Genomic DNA, 20,731 nt, shown 5'->3' with positions numbered 1-20,731 from the left:
TCATGGGGTTCAATAAATCCAAGTACAAGGTCTTGCACCTGAGTCGTTGCAACGCTTGCTCTCAGTACAAGCTGAGGCATGTAAGGATGGAGCACAGCCCTGCCAAAAAGGACCTGGGTGTACTGGCGGATGGCAAGCTGGTCATGAGTCAGAAGTGTGCCCTCGCAGCCCAGAATAACAACTGAATCCTGGGCTGCATCTAAAGAAACACAGCCAGAAGGTCAGAGGAGGTGATACTTCCCCTCTACTCCGCACTGGTGAGACCTCAGCTAGCATACTGCACCCAGATGTGGAGTCCTCAGTACAAGACAAGGACCTGTTAGAGCATGTGCAGAGGAGGGCCATGGAAATGATCCAAGGGATGGAACACCTTACCTACGAGGACAGGCTAAGAGAGCTGGGGCTGCTGAGCCTCGAGAGTCAGAAAGGTCCAGGAAGATCTGAGAGCAGCCATTCAATATCCAGTGCCTGAGGCATGAGGGCTGGAGGGATCCCAGGCACGTGGAGGTGTGCTGAAGAGCTGCTCTGAAATTGGCATCCACACAGTGGAAGTTGGCTCAAGAATTGCTGAAGGATGCCAATGCTCTCAGTAGAGTAATTATCAATTTTAAAGCACATATGTACAGTATAAAACAAAACAAAGGTATTTCATTCTAACACATAAGCAGAATTAATAGAGGAAGGAGATTTCAACAGGAGAGAGGTCAAACACCTTGCATGGATTTCACAGTGAAAACCTTTTGCATATCTGATGCCATAGATACTTGTGAGCTGGAGAATTATACAGGAAGCAATGTTCTAGGTAGTGCAAATTCTTCACAAGCCTAAAAAGACATGAGAAAAGACATGAGAAAGGACATGAGAAAAGACATGAGAAAAGACATGAGAAAAGACATGAGGTCTTTTCCTTGTATTCCTTTTTTTTTTTTTCTGTTAATCTGGATCCAAAGTAGTGTTTGAATTTTTCCAGCCTTATTCCTGGCTCTTTGAAGTTTGAAGTATAGTTGAGTGATACTTGGTTGGTTTGTTGTTGTTTTTGTTGGTTTGGACAGATTTAGCATATTGTCACCTTTATTTTTATTAATTACTGTTTAATTTTTCTCATAGTTCATTCAGGACTATTGAAAGCCCCATGTCCTAAATGAGACTTTAGTAACCATCAAATAATGCTCAAGTGACTATTTTAATTTTCATTCCAAGTATTAAAAGGAAACTTCTAGGAATCACTGACCTCCCAAAAAGGATTATCCCATGTTTATGTCTTTATGATGTGGGTTTTAGCTAGCATGCTCTCTCCACCCTTCATATGTACAAAATGTTAAATTCAAGCTAAATTGAACACATCTATTAACTGACTGTGAGGCTTTTCACACATAGCTTTTGTAGATTCATTCCTATATGAATCTCCCTCAAAACAATACCCATGTTCAGTACTGAAGAATACAACGTAACCTTCAGTAGTTTAGTTTTATACCTACTTGCCTTAACAATTAAACAGTTTCTCCTCTTTTAATGGTGAACCATCCCTCCCGACAGCCAATTAGGGGCCCTTTTAGGCAGTGAAAATCTAATCATTGGAGATTTTCTATTAAAAAAAGCCAGCATCACTTCCTTGTTCAGCATACAGTCTTAATTCACAGGATTTATATCTGTGTCTCATGCAGTTGTTAACCCTCCTATCTGGCTCCACCACAAATATCATCAAGGTCCATTCTTTACATCCTAGTTTAACTATGGCTTTCTCATATTCCATTTAGTTCCAGTGCAAAGAAGGCACAAAAGCTAAGCATTCTAACATTTTAACAGTTAATGCATCCATCCTTTTTTGCCATGAAAGATCCCATTGTCTCCGTCACATGGCATGTAAGGTTCTTGAGAAATTATGCACATTTTTAGTTTTTTGGCAGTCTTCTGAAGCATTCATGTGCATGGGTGTTTTCTTTCTGTGTTATTCCAGATGTAACTATTTGTAAAGAATTTTGCTGAGCACAAATGAGCAGCATTAGGAATAAATTTTATGTTTGTTCAGTCACTTCTTTACAAAGTGAAACTGAACAAATGGATTTGTTGGCTTTTAAGCACTGGAGGTTTCTCAGTTGTGACAAATTCTTCAGATAGCAAGGGAACACCTTAATCAATATGATCTATTGGTTTACATTTCAAAAGATTCCACATGGACAACAGATATCAGATCACTGAAGTCATCCGAGTGTATTTTTTACATAAATATTTTGCCAGTAGAAATAGAATACCAACACCTGCTAACATCCTGAACAAGAAAGCACTTTGCCTATGTACACATTAGCAGCCTTGAGGATTACTAGTTTTTATTACCCAAACGTAGCACTCACTTGCTCGTGTCCCTCCAACAAAAAGTAGTATTATTGTGCTAGGATAGAAAATGATTATGATAATAATAATAATAATGTAAATATAAACTACTCAGTGCTCAGTATTTAGTGCTCAGTGTGGCACTTAGCACTGATTTTTAAGGGCCTTATCTTGAGCTGTATAATTTCCCGATTGCAAATTGCTTTAAAGCATATTTTTCCATCACTGCTTCCTCTTCCATCATTCCTCATTTGGAATCTGATTGGTTAAGAGTGATAGCTCTGTGCAACCCATTAACTCTTATTTTGTTAGTACAGTTCTCAATAAATCAAATGTAATAAGGTGCACCATATTGCCTACAACTAACTGCAGATGTAAATAGAAACCTGCAGAGCTAAAAGGATTCTACCCAGTGTGAATTAAGGAGCCAGTCCCTTGTAAGAGATCCACAGACTGACCAGAAACCATTCATCGTGTGAACAGCTTCTGGCCAGGGAACATTGCCTAGCACAATGAGGATGCTGCCATACATCAGAGAAATACTTGGAAATAACTCATGTAATAATAATTTGTAATACAATCCAAGTAATACATCCAAATACTGCCTTATTCCTACCTCACGTCAGTCTGATTTTGAAGTTTGGTTATTTACGTAGCAATCGCATATGGAAAGCACAAAGGGGATCCCAGTCCACAGATCTGCAGCAATGAAATGTCCCAAGCAATCTTAACAGCCCTCTACTAAAATGCTTGGAATCCAGGGTACTTACAGTACTAGGGAATAAACTGGAAAGCTATCCTTTGCATGATTTTACCAGACTTTAACATAAAGAGATGGAAAGCAGCTCACATAAAACATTTCTTGCTCAAGAGTTAATCTTTTCCAGAAATGTCCTAAAATATGTTTGCTGCAGTTTGGATTCTTTTACTTTGATGGCTCGCTATACTTCGAATTAGGAATTTCCTAAAAGAATTAGGATGCACACAGTGAAATGTGCTACATTTAATTTGTGGCAAATAATAAAACTGGAACCATAATCAGCATTTCCTTTTTCCAGCAAAAACATTACACCGAACTTAATTTTACAGCTGTACAAATTGTTTTAAAGTAATCTGCTCAATTGGGCGAGTTAATGATATCTAATTTGACCAGGCCAAACTTTACATGCTATGCATTACTGTGAGCGATTGTGGTCAATACAACTGTTTGCAGAATGCAAATGCAGGGCTAACATCTTCCATTCTCAGCTGGCTTTACAAAAAAACTGGTGTCTTTGCCTCTCTAAGATAAACCAAAGATGACAGCGTAATAAGTGTTATGTGTGCCAGGTAATTCAGAAGGAATTTAGCCCTTCCAATCGATTCTGCACTCAAGTTAACCCTCTTTATTACTGCCCAGCTTCTTGCTGCAAGCAATACTTGAAGGATGGGCTCAATTCAGTTACTGCACTGAGTGATGGTACTCTATAAACTGCCCCACATTCTTCAGTGGGGCCAAACATGGCAGATCACAGTATGAACTAAGTGCTATCCCACACACACACAAACAGAATGTGGACTTTTTTTTTTTTAGTGTTTTAAATGATATTCAGGAAACTAATGCAGCAGAGACTCCACATTAGCACTTTTCAGCTCGTTTATGGAAATCGTTAAATTAAGAAGTGGCCGCTATTAATACCTGGCTCTAGATATTACTGTATTTATGCCCAGTGGTTTTATGCCTTGGAAAAAATAAGTTACTCTTGGACCTGATAAACCCAGCACTTCCATGCAGAAGACAGGAGATTGCACTGTGCAGCCCCACCTCTGATTACAGATACAGTAATGCAGTTTATCAAGTGAGTAGCTTCTGGCTGGAAAGGAACAATGTAAGACATTATTCAAAGAGGTGAGGATTGCTATGATAGGGGTCCTCCCTCTTGCTGCTAGGAGAGCTTTCAAAATCTGAATTGCATTTTGTGTCTGCATGTGAGCCAACACTTGCCTCAGTCCAAAGAACGTAACAGCTATATGATAGTAGCATGGTGCAATGGGACTGTAATGTTATTATACAGCTTTCACTAAAATTGCTCTGGGCAGCCTCCCTTTAATTTTTTCTTTAAATCTGTGTTAAAATGACAACAGTTGGCAGGTTAAAAGATGGTAAAATCCTACTATTTCTGTAGCATAGCTCTGTGTGAATGAGCCCAGAGACCTTCCAGACATACAGATATCTCAACCAACAGGCCAAACTCTCAAAGAAATCTCCATTTTAAGGTATGACCATCATGTCCCATCTGAGAAAGTATTTATCATACACTGACACCTAATTCTGTAATAGCAATTTTTGTCCCACTAGTTCAGTAACAAGGTTAAATGATTAAAAAACAAACTAAAGCAGAAAAATTACAGGAGAATCAATAACTTATTTTGTTTGAACGAGGGCTGGGAGATTTCTAATCTTCAAGAAATAAATGAGGTGTTGGTTTGTACTTTAGTTCAGAGTGAGCCCAGTAAAATCTGCTAATTAAATTTAAAAGCAGAACACAGGATTTGAAAAGTCATTTCAGTGACAGGTGAATAAGAGAGATGCATAACACTGCATAAATCATTCCTAGTACTTGCTATATGAGCATTTAGATGGAAGCTGAGTCTTTTCCATTGACAGCCAGCAACAACAAGACCATCCTCCACTTTTTGGCTCTTCCTCTCATTGTTTTGCTTTTTTTTCTCCCACAGGTCAATGGGAAGGATTTATCTAAAGCAACCCATGAGCAGGCAGTGGAAGCATTCAAAACAGCCAAGGAGCCCATCGTGGTGCAGGTCCTGAGGAGAACCCCACGTACCAAGATCTTCACAGCTCCCGAGTCTCAGCTGGTGGATGTGGGCACTCAAACAGATATCACTTTTGAACACATCATGGCCCTAAGCAAGATGGGCTCGCCTACCCCACCCGTCTCAGTGCTGGACCCATACCTCCTACCTGAAGAGTAAGTAACTGCTTGTGAAGCACTTGAAAATCCTTGCATTCCTTAACGTGGCACATTAGAAGTAATTCTTAAACGTACCTTTATTTGCTTCTGGTTGTGTGCTCCCAGATACAGCCAAGATTCATACAACAGTGAGTCATAATTCAAAACACTTTCACTTTTTGTACACGTTAGCAAGCTATTACTCACATGAGTAATGCCACTGAGTCACAACACGGCCTCATAAAGCTCATTTTTTTGGCGTTTGATGGATAAAGTTATTGCTTCTTGTAATTCCTCTCATTGCCTCTTTGGGTTGCTTATGTTTTAACTTTATTTTTTATGGCTGCCATAAATTGTGTAATGCTAAGAGTCGCTACATTCTGTTCCAGTGTATTAATTACTTTATTATAACCCTGCAGCAATGTTACTCAAATAAATTATTTTCTAGGACTAAAATTACTTACCAGTGCTGTCATGGATGTTTTAGAATCAAATTTTAATTATTGTTAATGGTAGCTCGATGCTTTTGTACGTACAAATAAAAATGACAATTATCTCCTGGTGCACACACACCACGCCCTCACATGCTGTTCAAGAGGAAAAGAGCTCCCCAAGGAGTCCATGCAAATTGCCTGTCGTCTTGACACATACCTCCCCAAAGGAAAAAGTAATTGAAATGTTCTGAATGTCTCAGTTGTGTTGTCTCAGACTGTGATCGGATCAGTCCATAGCAATACCAGGTTCTGAGACAACCCTGTATGGGGTGAGAAGCAGTGCCAGCATGCCCACGTCCTGCCCGTGCAGTACAGCTCTGAACAAGAACCCCACTGAGAGCCTGAGTGGTGAACAGAGCACACAGACACACCCAGCACGCCTCTCCGGACATCGCTGTCAGCACTCCTAGCAAGTAGAGTTTGACTACAGACAGGCACCAATCTTGTACAGCTCCAAAGTGACTTGTACAGCATGCTAACATCTGCGTGTTCAGCCAGGAACTGGTTTCTATGTGCAAAGTCTGTTCCTTTTGTGGCTCTCAGTGCTGATTACATGAAAGGTGGGTCAGTCAAATATTACTGCATTGCTGCCTATTGCCATCCACTGAATATCCAAGAACAGCTGCATGTTTTACTCAAAATGCTTCACTAAAAGCTAGGCTTGAGCTTGGATGCAGTGAACAGGTAGTAGGGATTAAAGCACTGCAGGGAGGTCACACATTCTTAGGACACTACCCAAATATATTTTCAAGAGGGCCTTTCAGTACCTCAGTCAGCTACCTGCCACTTTCCAACTGCAAAACCAGACAGTAGAAACACGGCAAAGATTAATTCATGAAAATCCCATTAAGTTGAAACATGCCCACATAATGCCAGCTCAGTCCTGCCAAGTAGCCTCATTGCCCCTCAGTCATTAGGTTCCAACTGCTGGCCTCACTTTGAGCTCTGGATGTTGGTCTCAACCACGTAGCCTGCCTCACTACAATCCTGCATAAAGGGCAGACAGACTGCTATTAAACTGCGCCGTTATCCAGCGTGTGCAAAGAGTAATGCAAGTTTATGGAGATGTGCTTTATGCTTCCTTAATTCTTCCTGTAGTTTTTCCAAATTCCATTGACATGAGAGTAGCCTGTGTTTAGTGAATTGAATAACTTAACTAGTTAGCAGATGCTGGTATTTAAATACTATCACATTTACTTCTCTTAACTAGATACACGTATCTAGTTATTCTCTTAATACATGTATCTAGTTAAGAGAATTAAAAGGAGAAATAAAATTGCAGCATATAAAAGAGTAATCACAAAACAATCGTACTGCTTAAACTTGCAGTATAGACAGCAAAGTTGTTGGAGAGCTCAAGATGCAAAAAGCATCATGCCAATAGTGAATGGCAGTATGAATAGAGCAGTGCTATTTAAATGGCATTTAAATCACTGTGCACAGCCTGTTGCATTCAAGTCAATCACCAAAATGCTGTTGATTTAAATCAAAATAGTTGGGTGGCAAATTATTTTTAAAACATTTGATATGATTTTCTGTCTTCAAGGCAAAGAAAAACTACCAAGGAAGGAGGCAAGGAGGATTTTATGTGCATCTCTGCACATAACCCGAGCTCATGAATACATAATCTAATATTTCTTCTCATCTTGCACTCTGGCAAATATCTGCCCCTTTGGCTGTGTCACATGGTACTTGTTATCATACTTTGCCACCATTCTCTCTGTATTTTCCTCCAGGTCAGCCTTACATTTGAGGAAAAGTCACTAGTCAAACGTTAAGGCTCTTTTACAAATCTCATTCATCATAGGTGTCAAATCTTTTAGACTCTTCTTACGATACGTGTAACGTACTGTCTAATACATTTACTGGTATGAATGGCATAGTATATATAATTAACTGTGTGTATCTTCATGGTTTGGTTGTTAGTCTGTCGTGTTTCATGATTTCATGAATTGCTATAAGCTTGGAATGCTTTGCTATGCTAACTATAGAACTGAGTGCTATCGTAACACTTCTTTTTTTCTCCAGCCATCCATCAGTGCATGAATACTACGACCCAAATGACTACATGGGAGGAATCCATCAAGAAATGGACCGAGATGAGTTAGAATTGGAGGTACTTAATGTTTAGTAACCAGTTCATTTACTGAAAGCCCAACATGTGGATGTTGTGGTCTGTATATCCTGCATAAAGTGAAAAGACCAGTTCAAAGCTGTTATTTTTAATAACATTGCATCTTGGTTACTCTGCAGGTTGAAAACCTTACTGATACCTTTAGCAATGTATTTAACAATATGCCATGGAGTGCTGAGCTAGATCTTCAGCTAACTAACATAAAAAATGAATTCCTTATTTCCATCAGGTAAATCCTCTGTAACAATGCTGATTTAGATCTTGTGTTTTTAGCACTTGCATGTCCCATCAGAAGATCATTTTCAGTTTTCTCATTCCTAGTTTTTATAACCTGTTTCCAACCATTCAGAGTATAACATATGAACTGTAGGCCCTACTTCTGAATCTACTTAAACAGCACTGGCCCACTGAAGTGCTTTTTGTAATTTATAAAAAATAGCAGACTATCTCAGCACTTCTTAATACTTCCAGCATTATTTGATCTGGAAAACACGTTGAGATTATCAGTATGTGACTAGATTACTCCTAGCTTACTTGCACATCTGACTTCAGATCTTGGTCCAGCTAAGGAAGCTGACAAACCATGTGATGACAATCTATCTATAGTCCTGCTTAAATCAGTGACAGATTTATCAACAGCTTCAACAGGAGCAAAGTTCAGTCATTCTATCAGCATGAAGTTGTTCCCCTCTATAAAAGTGTTTGCAGAATCAAGGCCTGAATCCTCATAAAAAGTTTGCAAGCTGTCTTCAAATTCTGCAGATCTGGAAGTACTTCATCTGTGTATACAAACCCAAATAGAAGTCAGGAGAAAAATCAGAGTGCCAGCAAAACAAACTGTTCAGACTTCAAGGCCTTTCTGTTAAAGAACTACCTTTTTTTTTTTTCTTCTTAAATAAGAAGGAATACAAATCCAGACTTAAGGGAAAATGTAGGACGAATCAGTATTTTCTGCCAGGGCCCTTTCAAAATCTATCTTTTAGGAAATCTAATGTTGTAGATAAATCATATTGCTTCCATTAGAAGGTCAACCAGTTGAGCTGAAAACAGTTTAAACACATGCACTTTAGTAGCCAGACATTAATATGGCTCAAACCACAACATTAATAATTTTGACATTGATATAGTACTTGATGGTAAAAGGTGATCAGCTCAGTAACACTGGGGGATGAACGCTAGAAAAGTCTCTGTAGCCTAATAGTATTTCTTAAAAACCACTAAAGATTCTTGTTCAAATTGTAGTGACTATGATCAATGGTAAGGTCAAAGTGCTAACAGGGACTCGACTGGCTAGTTGCTTTTTTGTTTGCCTTTTGATAGATATGTTTTAAAGGACCACAAAGGCACTGTTTCATTGACTGCAGCAGGAATGCCTCAAGTAAGAAAGCCATCAAGTCAGCCCTATGGGTTTCTGTGTCCATAAAACGTGCTTTGAATTTAAATCACCAGCTCCTCATCCAAACTTTTATGGTCTGCAACTGAGTGGTTAGTGATCTGTACCGACTAAACAAAGCACAAAACAGTGACATACCAAGTTCACAGCAAGCTTCTATTGTAAATAATTCTTAGGAAGGAATTTATGCTGGCAGTATTGCAAACACACCAAAGGTTTCAAAGGTAACTGCCATATATTTCCTACTACTAAAATAAGTAAATTTAATTTAAATTAAGTTTTCATGCCACAAGGAAAGAAGGACTAAATCTTGAACTCTATTCTATTTCTAGATTCTACTGCAAATTAAAAGTACAAACATTTTTCAGAGGCCCACCCAGAAGTCACTTTGGGTTCATAAAGGAAGAATAATGCCACTGCAGGCTTCCCCAGCAGCATTATGCATTAATACGTATATTCAAACAAGCGTGCAGCCCAAGTGACAGCCTTCTGAGTGAACTAATTTTCTCAGATCACAAAGGAGAACATTCTAAATCTAAAAGAACACTTTTTCTCTCACATCTGACTTTGTCCTTTACCCTCTCCTGTATCCAAGCAATCTATTGACTCAGTTTTTTCTTCTGAGCAGAGAACTGAGCTCACCAGAGCTGACTGCACAGCTAGGAGATGGAAAGCAACATGAAACGTTTGCTAATGGCTACAAAATCTCCTTTCTCATGCTCTCATTCCATCCTGAAAATACATGAACTCTTCATTTAAAAAGCTGGAGCTGCTCATTTAGATGGCTCTTTGCCACTGACCCCAAGCCTATTCCTACAAACGCCACGTGGATTTCAGCAGCAAGTGCTTTGAGTCCTCCTTGGCACTATATTTCACATGGAGCCAGTCATCTTTCAAACAAATCTCCTGTGCAAACTTGTTTGAGAAATACATCTCTCAAAATGCCACTTTAATCTGGCATGAAGAAGTGAAAGATTTAAAGGATTTCTTTGTGTAAAACTTACATTATGTGTGAAATTTTCATGATTATCATTTTAACACATCCCTCGATGCTGCCACGTTTTGTCCATACCCCACCATTGCCTGCTAACTAATTTCTGCTGCTCTAGACCAGGTGCTGGAGCACTTCAGGGTCTCCCTTCCTCGGTGTAGGTGGCTGATACATTTCATAGAGAGTTCATTACAGTAGTAGCTGAGCCCTGGCTGAGCACTAAATATTCTTTCATCTCCTGTGTGTGCAGCCTGCCAGCCCCAACCGAACGAGCAGGTGCCTAGCAGGGCTTTGGAAGCAGGCCAGGCACTGCTGAGCACGCAGTGGCTGCTTTTGTAGCAGCACAGAGCACTGCAGGCTCAAAGGCTGGGGCTCTCGTGCTGCCCAGAGAGGAGCATGCCCAGCGTCATTGTCCTGACTTACACCTTCAAAGTTCTTTCGACCCACGTTAATTCCTAGAGCTCAATTAATTCCTAGCACAATTACACAAGCTACCACAATAGCTGTATTTGCAGGTGCCAATTTTCTGTTCTGTTCTTCCCTTTCATGTATCTGTACATTATACAGATTCCACCCCGAACAAGGGAAATAACCTTTGCTTTGAAGATGCTGGAGTTGATTCTTCAACTCCAACTGGAATTGCACGCTTTCATCTCTCAAATATTTCAAACCTTTATGATTATATTAAAACTTTAGTGATGCGAAGACCCATAGATAGCAGCTGTTCCTACCACTAAGTACACAAAATTATCATATTTGGGTAGCATCAAACCAATTCTGCTCCTACCAAGGACTAGAGGGATTGTACCCAAGGGTAAGAATGTCAACAAATTACTCATAAAAATTCAGGTTCTAAACACCTGCTCTAAGAGCATTCTGTTTGCTTTAGCTTTGGGGTACATTTGTGAGCTTGTTTTTAAAGCATATGTGTCTGTTTTCTTTTTAAAATATATACTATTTAATATACTAGATCATCTATTACCTTCCAGTGTATTACAGATGCCATAGAAGGTATTTTAAATATAGATTCAAACTTATTTTTTAATTATCATAATATTCGTTTTTTAATTATCATAATGCTTGCATCTTTGCATACTACTGGAAAATTCCCTTATTGTTATTAAAGCATGGTGAAGGGAAGAAGGAAGAGCAAAGCTACTACCTTGCTCCCTACCCTCCAAGAAGTGCTGGCAAGTGTTCATGCTTACTAAAAACCTGTTTCAAATATCACCAAAACCACCATACATATATTTTCAAACGTGGTATATATGTTTTCCCCACCAGCATGACAAACAGCAGTGAGCGACAGCACTAGTTTCTTGCAGCTATATCACTATTGTATTTTGAAGCAAGTAAACTATATGAAAACCTTCCTCAAAACAGGAAGTCTTTTTGCTAAAGCAGGCAGGAAATATGCCTGAATTACACCCACTTGAACACATTCTCACCTCATCTCTAGATCACACCCCAATTGCGCCCAGAATAAATAAGTTAGCTGCAGTGGTACTTCCAAGGATTAGTCACATCAACTGAGACTGGAATCAAGTCTACTTTGCCTCACTTTTTATGCTGAATATTTTTTTACCTTTTCTCTAGAAATCCCCAAAAGCTTTCGAAATCTTAAAAAAAGAAAAACCTTACTATTAAAGCCCTATGTTCATCCAGTGTGTAACAAAAGAGAGTGGAAAAAGAGAAAAAGAGCAGCAGTTCACCATGGATACTATTGATTGAAACCATTTAAATACCATCTGAAATGTCACTGACATTTACAGCAATGTTTCTTGAAAAAAAAAAAAGAAATTACACATGTTGACAAGTAAATAACATGAGATCACTGATCTTGGCAGCTGTCATCTTGACACGCCAATAAATTATTCATATCAGCTTGTTTTATTATCTTGCCCTTACAAAAGGCACAGCACAGGTCAAAACAGAAGAGATGCTTAGAAATAATGAATGCTGTTAGCAGGACTTTTCCACAGGAAAACAAGGTCCAAGCACAGGCACTTGGATGCATCCCAAGCATAGCAAGGTCTGCCTTGGCAGGGATGGCCTGCAGCTCACACAGGGGCTGTTCCTCCTTCTCAGCACAGGTCCCTTTGCCCCATCTGCCTGGCCCCACTCCATCCCATTACTGCAATGGGTAAGCTGCAGAGAAACAAGGTCCTTTTCAAATCCTCGCTCAGCACAGAGAGTAGATTAAAAAACACAGCTTCTCTTGGTATTCCCCCTTGAGCTAGCACAGGCTGTCCTTCCTTCATATGAAAGAAGTGATGTAGCAGTCACCATAAGATGGTAAAGCATGTTAAACTCCCTAAGATCCTTGGGTTCTTGGGATGTGCTTCAGAAGGAAGGAGAATAGAGATGTTTTCCACTGACTACACAGCAGCTTGGTGAACATCTTGCAACACTTTTACACAAACCAGGAGCAGACATAGCTGATGTCCTTGTGGCAAAAAGCCTTGAGGAAAACCACGTGTTTTTAGGATGGCTTAAATGTCTCCAAGACCAACGTGACCACCACAGAGCCTTGGAATGGTAAACCATGATTTACTCACATGACACCCTTGCAAGATAATGAAGCATTTAGTGTATTTCTTTTACCAGTACCAAATGCTTTGCTAACAATATATTGATCTTCAATCACACTTCTGAGAAACTTATTACATCATTTCATAAGAATTAGGCAAGTTAAGGCAATTGAACATCATATTTTTTCTCTGAAGAGCCAGAAAGAAATCCCTGCTTGTAAGAAAATATATATATCAGTTGTGGCAAATATTTAAATCATACTTTATAAGCATTTTAGCATTTGAAGTCTTACCACTACATGAAATATAGGTAATTTTTCAACTTTAAAATCAATAAAAGGTCTATTTTCAAAATGACATTATATTGATTGAAGGGTCAAAAATGCCTGAAGTATTGATTGTATGCATATAATCACATTTTGCTCAGTAAGTTAAGCTAGTGCACACAGTAAAATGAGAAGAGACCCACTATATCACTTAAGCAAAATATTTTCATTATATTTGAAAAATTGCTTTCATTGGTCACAAGCATCTCATTGACAAAGTCTGTCTTTTTTTTTTTTTTTTTTTACCTCAGGAAGTAGATTTGCACAGAGTGAACAGCCAGGACAAGCTTGGTCTTACTGTGTGCTACAGAACAGACGATGAGGATGACACTGGTATTTATGTGAGCGAGGTAGGACTGAGCTGATTCCCATAAGACAAAGTTTGTCTAGCACTGCAGTTTAAAAAATGCTTAAGTCAACTCCTTGCTTCTATTTTTATCATGTTCAAACAACAGCTAGAAAGTAGTAATTGGAAGAAATCTCATTATTTTGCCTTTTCTTCAAACTGAACGAAATCATGTTCCATTGAAGTCCAACTCCTACTGACTTCAGTGAGAAATCTTTAGAAATACAGTGGAAAAAACAAACACACAACCTTTAGAAGGCTCTCCATTCACTTGGAGAGCACTGCTAAATTGACAGTTTCTCCAGTATTGAACATTCTTAACTACCTCAGAACAAATGCTTGCCTTTATTATTTGTATGTGTGTTCCCTGTTCTGAAGTCTAGAGGAGAGAGCTGCTACGTTACCCTATTTCAGTCTGTACAAACATAGAACGTGTGTTGTACTTGAGACTTACGCTCACCAAAAACACCTCAGTTTTCACCTCTAAACACATTTCACATTAAATGTTGCTTCTTCTACACTGCATCACAGACACACATGGATTTTGCAATATCTGATTATCTCTTATAAGACCTCTTTTTGTATGGCTAACAGCTTTCGTTATATTGACATTTAGTGTTCATTCTTCCCTAACATAGTCTCAACATTCAATTTCAGATGTCGTTTTCAAAGGATTTGTAATATATTCTGTCTTTCACTTTTGTTCTCAATTATTCCAGAAACAATATAAATGAAAAAAAAAATATCCACATGTTTATTTGCAAAGATTTGGGGCTCATTTGTCTCTCTTTGCTTCCTTTCGTAAAATAAGTAGCATTTTATGGAGTCTTTTTATCACATGGATCAATTTCAACCTTCACAACAGCAGGAGGGAGGAAAAGTCACCTAAATCTAAACTGTTCCATTAGAATGCATCACTTAGGATATAATCCTTCCTGCTCAGTATGCAAAATCTTTAGGTTCTAATCAGAGTATGTTAAAGCAAGATGTTAAATTATGAGGTAACTAAGTATCATGCAAACATGATCAACCTACAATCCCTGAAGACACATCTCAGGGATTAGTGTTTGGGTTATGACTTAGCCATATTAATCTGCATATCATTTTGTCTTCTATAAGCAAGGAAAAGTCCTGTAATCACTAACAAGATGTAACAACTACGTAGCAGCAATGACAGGCACAGTGACTAACCACATCAATGCTATTACTAATACTGGGGTTATACTGGGAAGGAAGAGGCTGAGGTCTAAAAACTCCAAAACGCTTACAGTTTTCTTGTTTTGTAGATTGATCCCAACAGTATTGCTGCAAAAGATGGACGGCTCCGAGAAGGGGATCGCATCATTCAAGTATGTGTGTAAATGGTTGAAAGCTTGGTAACACACTGTAACATTGCTGCAACCGTTTTAATTCCCTATCTTCATTTCAGTGTTGTTTTAGAAATCATTCTTTTCAAAATGGTATTTGTAGAATGGTTTAGAATGGAATAGACCTTAAACATCATCTAGTTCCAGTTCCCCTGACAAAGACAGGGACAATGTCTGCTAGACCAGGTTGCCCATACAGGTCCTTTCAACATTCATATAGTCCCTTTTAACCTTCTGAGGACACTTGAATTTCCTTTGCTATGCATCAGCCAAATTTTGATATTCCTCATCAGGTAAAGCTTTATGTTAGGGCTGGATGCCCCCTCCCACATGCGAGAAGGAGCATTCATGCAATCTCACACCATAGCGATTTTGATGGAAGTGGTCTATCTCCTGCACGAAGACTAAAGCACATCCACATCCCATGTCGTCTTTGGGGATGGCATTCATAGCCTCACGTGACCCACTCAAAGATGCTCCTTTCCACTCCTGAGAGCTGACTCTTTGTCTAGTTTCTGCTCTCATAACAAGGCTTTGTACATTACCTGCACAGGTTTGAAAGAGCTTCATGCATCCAAACAGCCTTGCCTGCCAATTACCTAAGCAACACAGCTGTTGATTCAGGCTCTCTGGCTCATACTGCACTGGGATCTGTCTAGTCATGCAGCCCTTTAGAGCTGGTCACAGCAGCATTTAAATATCCACGTGAAAGATTTCGTTCTGTTCCTTTTTTCTTTAAAGATCAATGGCATAGAGGTACAGAATCGAGAAGAAGCCGTAGCACTTCTCAGCAGTGAAGAGAGCAAGAATATCTCCCTACTTGTTGCAAGACCAGAAATTCAGGTACTGTAGTAATAAATAAATGAGCAAGCACTCCCCCGAGTCTTAATTAAAAGACTTGTTGTTTTGTAGAAAGTATTTAGAAAGTATTTGAAGAATGTTAACTGAACTAAATCTGCCAAATCTATCAAAAATCACATTAAATAGTTTGACTGGAAATACACGTGGTATAAAATAATAGAAAACAGTAGTCATGGTGGTTATAGATGTGTTATATTATAGTTTAAGGTGTAAGAATTTCAGTGATTTATGTTTACTGCAATGTATGTTACAACCATCAGTGCAAGATACTATGGATGATTTTATGGCTGTGAAGACCATATTGAATTCTAAATCCTATAGCTATTGAAAAATCATTCCTTAAAACATCTATTATTTAGCCCTCTATAACACCATCTCTTAATGTAGTTAAATACCACCAAGAAGCATCCTCAGCTGTAATAAAGGGTTACATCAGATCCCTCCATGGAGCGGCGATTAGCACAACAAAGATGCTTAACAAACAGCACTGTCCTTTGATCTGTCTCTAGCTCCATGTGCTGGGAAAGCAGCCCTTGCCAATGCCCCCAGAAACACAGGGTCATGCTCATGACTATCTTGTTAGCCTAAATGTTTCTGAGCTCTCTCCCTCAGGACTGACAGGTTGGGAGTAAAAAGACTCGCAGATCCAGAGCGGGTGTTTTTGCTTCTGGCCCTTCATGCTGCCACACAAGTGGTGCATTTAAGCTTTGCACTCTCAAGTATTTAATACATCCTAAACAACTGACATGCAAACCAGAACAGCCATGATGCTTCTTAGCATTACCATGGATCAAAAGGCTGTATTGGATTCATACAAAAGGCTGTTCAAGCCATGCTGTTGGAGTTTGGGGTGGGAGAATGTAGAAGACTCAGTGCCCACACTCAGTAGATGTGTGCATCCTCACAGGACACAGCAGCATTGTCACAGGGAGGAATCTCTTAATATTTCCCAATCACCTTCCATAAACGAGGAACCTAATTTACATCATTATTTGTTCTTCTGACAACTTTTGGTTTTTTTTCCCCTCCTTTTCACATAGCTGGATGAAGGATGGATGGACGATGACAGAAATGATTTTCTGGATGACTTGCACATGGACATGTTAGAGGAGCAGCACCACCAGGCAATGCAATTTACTGCCAGCATGCTTCAGCAGGTACTGCTGTTCTGTTGTGCAATGGTGTCAAAGCTTCATATTGCAGCCAGTAGTCCAATATTGAGCTTGACTGAATACATTTAGTTTCTTGAGCAAGGCAAAAAGACCTAATGCAAAATCAAGATATTATATGGCTATCCACAAACAACCTTTTGGGGACTAAATTATTTTTAAGTGTTATCTTTTTCATTTTGTCCATTTATGACAATACGATCTTAGAAATGCAGCATTCTGGCTGTGATCAGTGACAAGAGTAGGAGCTAAGTATGGTGTAGGTAAAGGAGGCAGAGAGCTACTGCTGTCTGTATAAAATACTTTATTTGATAAACACATATATATTGAAAACTGCCTGTCTGCCAAAACCATAAAATACAAATGGAGGACTCAGGCAAGTGACTGAACTGTGGTCTATGTATTTGACAAGAAAGGCAAAGAAAATGTCTCTGCGGAGCAAGTTCATGCAGAGAGACAGCTTTGGGAACCTGGATTCCCTGTCACCCTGCCACCATCAATGCAATCACTCAAGTTTATGAACAGTTTTTCGTTTTTTGACTGGAGTTTTCTAGAAACTCTACATCTGCTGTGGGAGCCACATTTGTGGAAGAGAGATATTCTCATTTTGGTGACATAGTAGAACTGGATAACAAATGTGCACAGCTAAATGCAACAAGAAACATGTTGAGATTTTGCATTCTAGTGCTGTTGCTATCTAACTGAAACCAGACCTCTTCTGAAAAGGTCATCCAATTCAAGCTGTGTTTTCAGCCACCATTTCTGTGCTTTCTTTCTGTACAAATAAAAAGCAAAATGCAGTGTAACGGGTGGCAATTAAGAAAACTATGACATAGCAGACAGCCTGAGACATTTTATGCCCTTCCATTAATTTCTCTTGTCTTCTGATTTTTACTGTTAGAAGAAGCACGAGGAAGATGGGGGGACCACCGACACAGCCACTATTTTATCTAACCAGCATGAGAAGGACAGTGGCGTAGGGCGCACAGACGACAGCACTCGGAACGATGAGAGCTCTGAGCAAGAAAACAATGCAGATGATCACACCACTTCCTCTAACACTTTGGGAAGCCAGAAGAAGCTAACATACAGTCACGACACCCTTGGTAGTGGTGATATGCAGTTCAGCAACGAGTCATTTATCTCTGCCGACTGCACAGATGTCGACTTCCTTGGCATCCCTGTAGACGAATGTGAGCGATTCCGGGAACTGCTGGAACTCAAATGCCAGGTGAAGTCTGCCAGTCCTTACAGCCTGTATTACCACACAAGCACTCTGGATATGAGCAAGAGTGACCAAGAAAGTGTCGACAAAGAGCTGGAGATGCTGAATGAGGAGCTGCGCAACATTGAGCTAGAGTGCCTAAACATCGTGAGAGCCCACAAAATGCAGCAGCTGAAAGATCAGTACCGGGAGCCCTGGATGCTGCATAACAGCGGGTTCCGCAACTACAACACAAGCATTGATGTTCGAAGGCACGAGCTCTCAGACATTACAGAGCTCCCAGAGAAGTCTGACAAGGACAGCTCGAGCGCATACAACACGGGTGAAAGCTGCCGAAGCACTCCGCTCACGCTCGAGATTTCTCCTGACAATTCCTTACGCAGAACTGCAGAAAGCATCAACTGCCAAGGTAACGAGGGAGCAGTGGCATATAATGTCTCCCAAAAGAATTTATTTGCCAGCTCAGAAAGTCATGAATCCAGCACTGGTAAATGCCATTCCTCTGCTAAAGATCCTGACATTAGCAAACAGCTGGAAAGCAAGGAGAGAAAAGCTGGTGATGGAAGCAAAAGCCCTACGCATGGTCAAAAACCTTCTGGCTCCTACGCCTCCCCATACCATCACTCTCCATACAAGCACGCTCATATTCCTGCCCACGCGCAGCACTATCAGAGCTACATGCAGCTGATCCAACAGAAATCAGCGGTGGAGTACGCACAGAGCCAAATGAGTCTGGTGAGCATGTGCAAAGACTTCAGCGCAAGCCAGAGCGAGCCGAGGATGGAGTGGAAAGTGAAGGTCCGAAGCGACGGAACCCGCTACATCACCAAGAGGCCGGTCAGGGACAGGCTGCTGAGAGAGCGAGCCATAAAGATCAAGGAGGAGCGCAGCGGGATGACGACCGATGATGATGCCATAAGTGAAATGAAGATGGGCCGCTACTGGAGTAAGGAGGAGCGGAAGCAGCATCTTGTGAAAGCAAAGGAGCAGAGGAGGAGACGGGAGTTTATGATGCAGAGCAGGCTGGATTGTTTAAAGGAACAGCAAGGTGCGGAAGAAAAGAAAGAGATGAATATCATTGAACTGAGCCACAAAAAAATGATGAAGAAAAGAAATAAAAAAATATTTGACAACTGGATGACAATCCAGGAACTGCTTACCCATGGAACAAAGTCACCAGATGGAACACGAGTGTACAATTCCTTCCTGTCAGTGACTACTGTATAATCACCTTTGCTAAATTATGTACATACAACACTACCATTGGGGTAGAAATCAATGCCTCGTTCAATGTGGCAAGATTTTTGTATATAAGATACAGTCATCAAGTTTATAGTTCAAATACTGAACTCTACAACTGTGGGTGCCAGGATCTCCATTATCAAGTGGAGAGAAAGTTTGCCCATCCCAGCTCCTTCAGAGGCAATATTAGCAGTGCTTTTTGGGATACTGATTGTACTTTTTTACTTGTTACCTTTTACATAAAGTGTTTAAATATCAGAATTGTATTAACCATACTGACACAGATAATTTGCTTAAACTATATTCATATAAAAAGGTACCCATGCTCTTTTCTTTGTCTAAAAAAATACAACCCTCCCTCCCCCAAGAGTGACTGCACATATGTATTTTTTGTGAAACCATATTTTCTGATACTATTCTGCTGTTGTTCACTTCTACACCGAGTGCTGTTTATCTATATTTAGCTCAAGGTTTAAACTCCGAATTATTGACTTCCTAATAGAGCCGTTCTCTTGTAATATTTAACATTTATCACACAACAGTTTTTTATAGTTACGATCAACATTTAAACATTTTTCTTTCTAAGGTTTCTAAAGAAAGTATGTAGGTTTCATCTGAAAAGCCTGAGGCAAAGAGAAGTATACTGCAGCTTTAAACATTTTAAAGCATGTTTGCAAATGTTGCAACCTCCTGAAAAAAAATGTGCATGTACAGCTGAGTTGTTTATATAAGACAGTTTGTGGAGTTTGAAAAGCCCATGGTAGTTATTGTTTGCTTCATAGATTTGAATGTATTGAATTATAAAAGCGGTCTCATTAAATCATCACTAGCTGCAAATGTTAACAGGTAAAATGAAGTAAAATAAATTATTGTTTTATATTTCAAACAATTTAGAAGTTTTTTGACTCCCTTCTGGTTGCACCATGCTGAGTGTTCTTTCCTACAGCATAGCTCCCACGCTGCCCGGACTGCCTCAGTCAAGCCTAACAGGAAAAGTGCATCCCGAGCTTGCAGGGATTCAGCACAGAGGTTTTCTTGAGGGAAGAAGCAAGAGAAAGTAGCAGGAATATGGAGAGTAAAATCAAGCAGTGCAGATGTTCACCTCACAAGGCACTTAGGATGACCTGTAGTATGAAAAATATAGGACTTCTACTCTTAGTGGCATATAAAACTGACCTACAAACTTCAGCAAAGCTTGGCATTAAAAATAGACAAATTTATAAATTAAAAGAGATGGACAAAAAGTTAATTTCAAAGAGATATTTCACTTGTTTTCTAGTTTTCTGTTTCTAAACAAGAATTCAGATATAAACTTGATATTTTTTCTGGATAAATAGCAAACTATACTCATTGCTAATAACTCCTAGATT

At 39.6% G+C, this 20,731-nt stretch overlaps 1 protein-coding gene across 2 annotated transcripts in view; it reads left to right on the top strand.

Annotated features, from left to right (window-relative positions):
- Positions 1–20,244, top strand: part of PDZRN3 (PDZ domain containing ring finger 3) — a 119,295-nt gene extending 99,051 nt beyond the window's left edge. For both annotated transcript variants that reach the window (XM_065749235.1, XM_065749236.1), the window contains 7 exons: positions 5,050–5,300; positions 7,805–7,892; positions 13,403–13,501; positions 14,784–14,846; positions 15,606–15,707; positions 16,766–16,882; positions 17,796–20,244. In XM_065749235.1, the coding sequence (XP_065605307.1) occupies positions 5,050–5,300; positions 7,805–7,892; positions 13,403–13,501; positions 14,784–14,846; positions 15,606–15,707; positions 16,766–16,882; positions 17,796–19,346 (2,271 nt within the window). In that variant the 3' untranslated portion in view covers positions 19,347–20,244. The remainder of the gene's footprint in view (positions 1–5,049; positions 5,301–7,804; positions 7,893–13,402; positions 13,502–14,783; positions 14,847–15,605; positions 15,708–16,765; positions 16,883–17,795) is intronic.
- Positions 20,245–20,731: the final 487 nt, after the last annotated feature.

Source organism: Cyrtonyx montezumae, unplaced genomic scaffold (assembly GCF_038088225.1).
Source record: "Cyrtonyx montezumae isolate F1298 unplaced genomic scaffold, pur_monq_1.0 scaffold_6, whole genome shotgun sequence".
Lineage (NCBI taxonomy): Eukaryota > Metazoa > Chordata > Aves > Galliformes > Odontophoridae > Cyrtonyx > Cyrtonyx montezumae.
The sequence above is the reverse complement of the archived record's forward strand: the minus strand, read 5'-3'. Positions and strand labels throughout refer to the sequence as shown.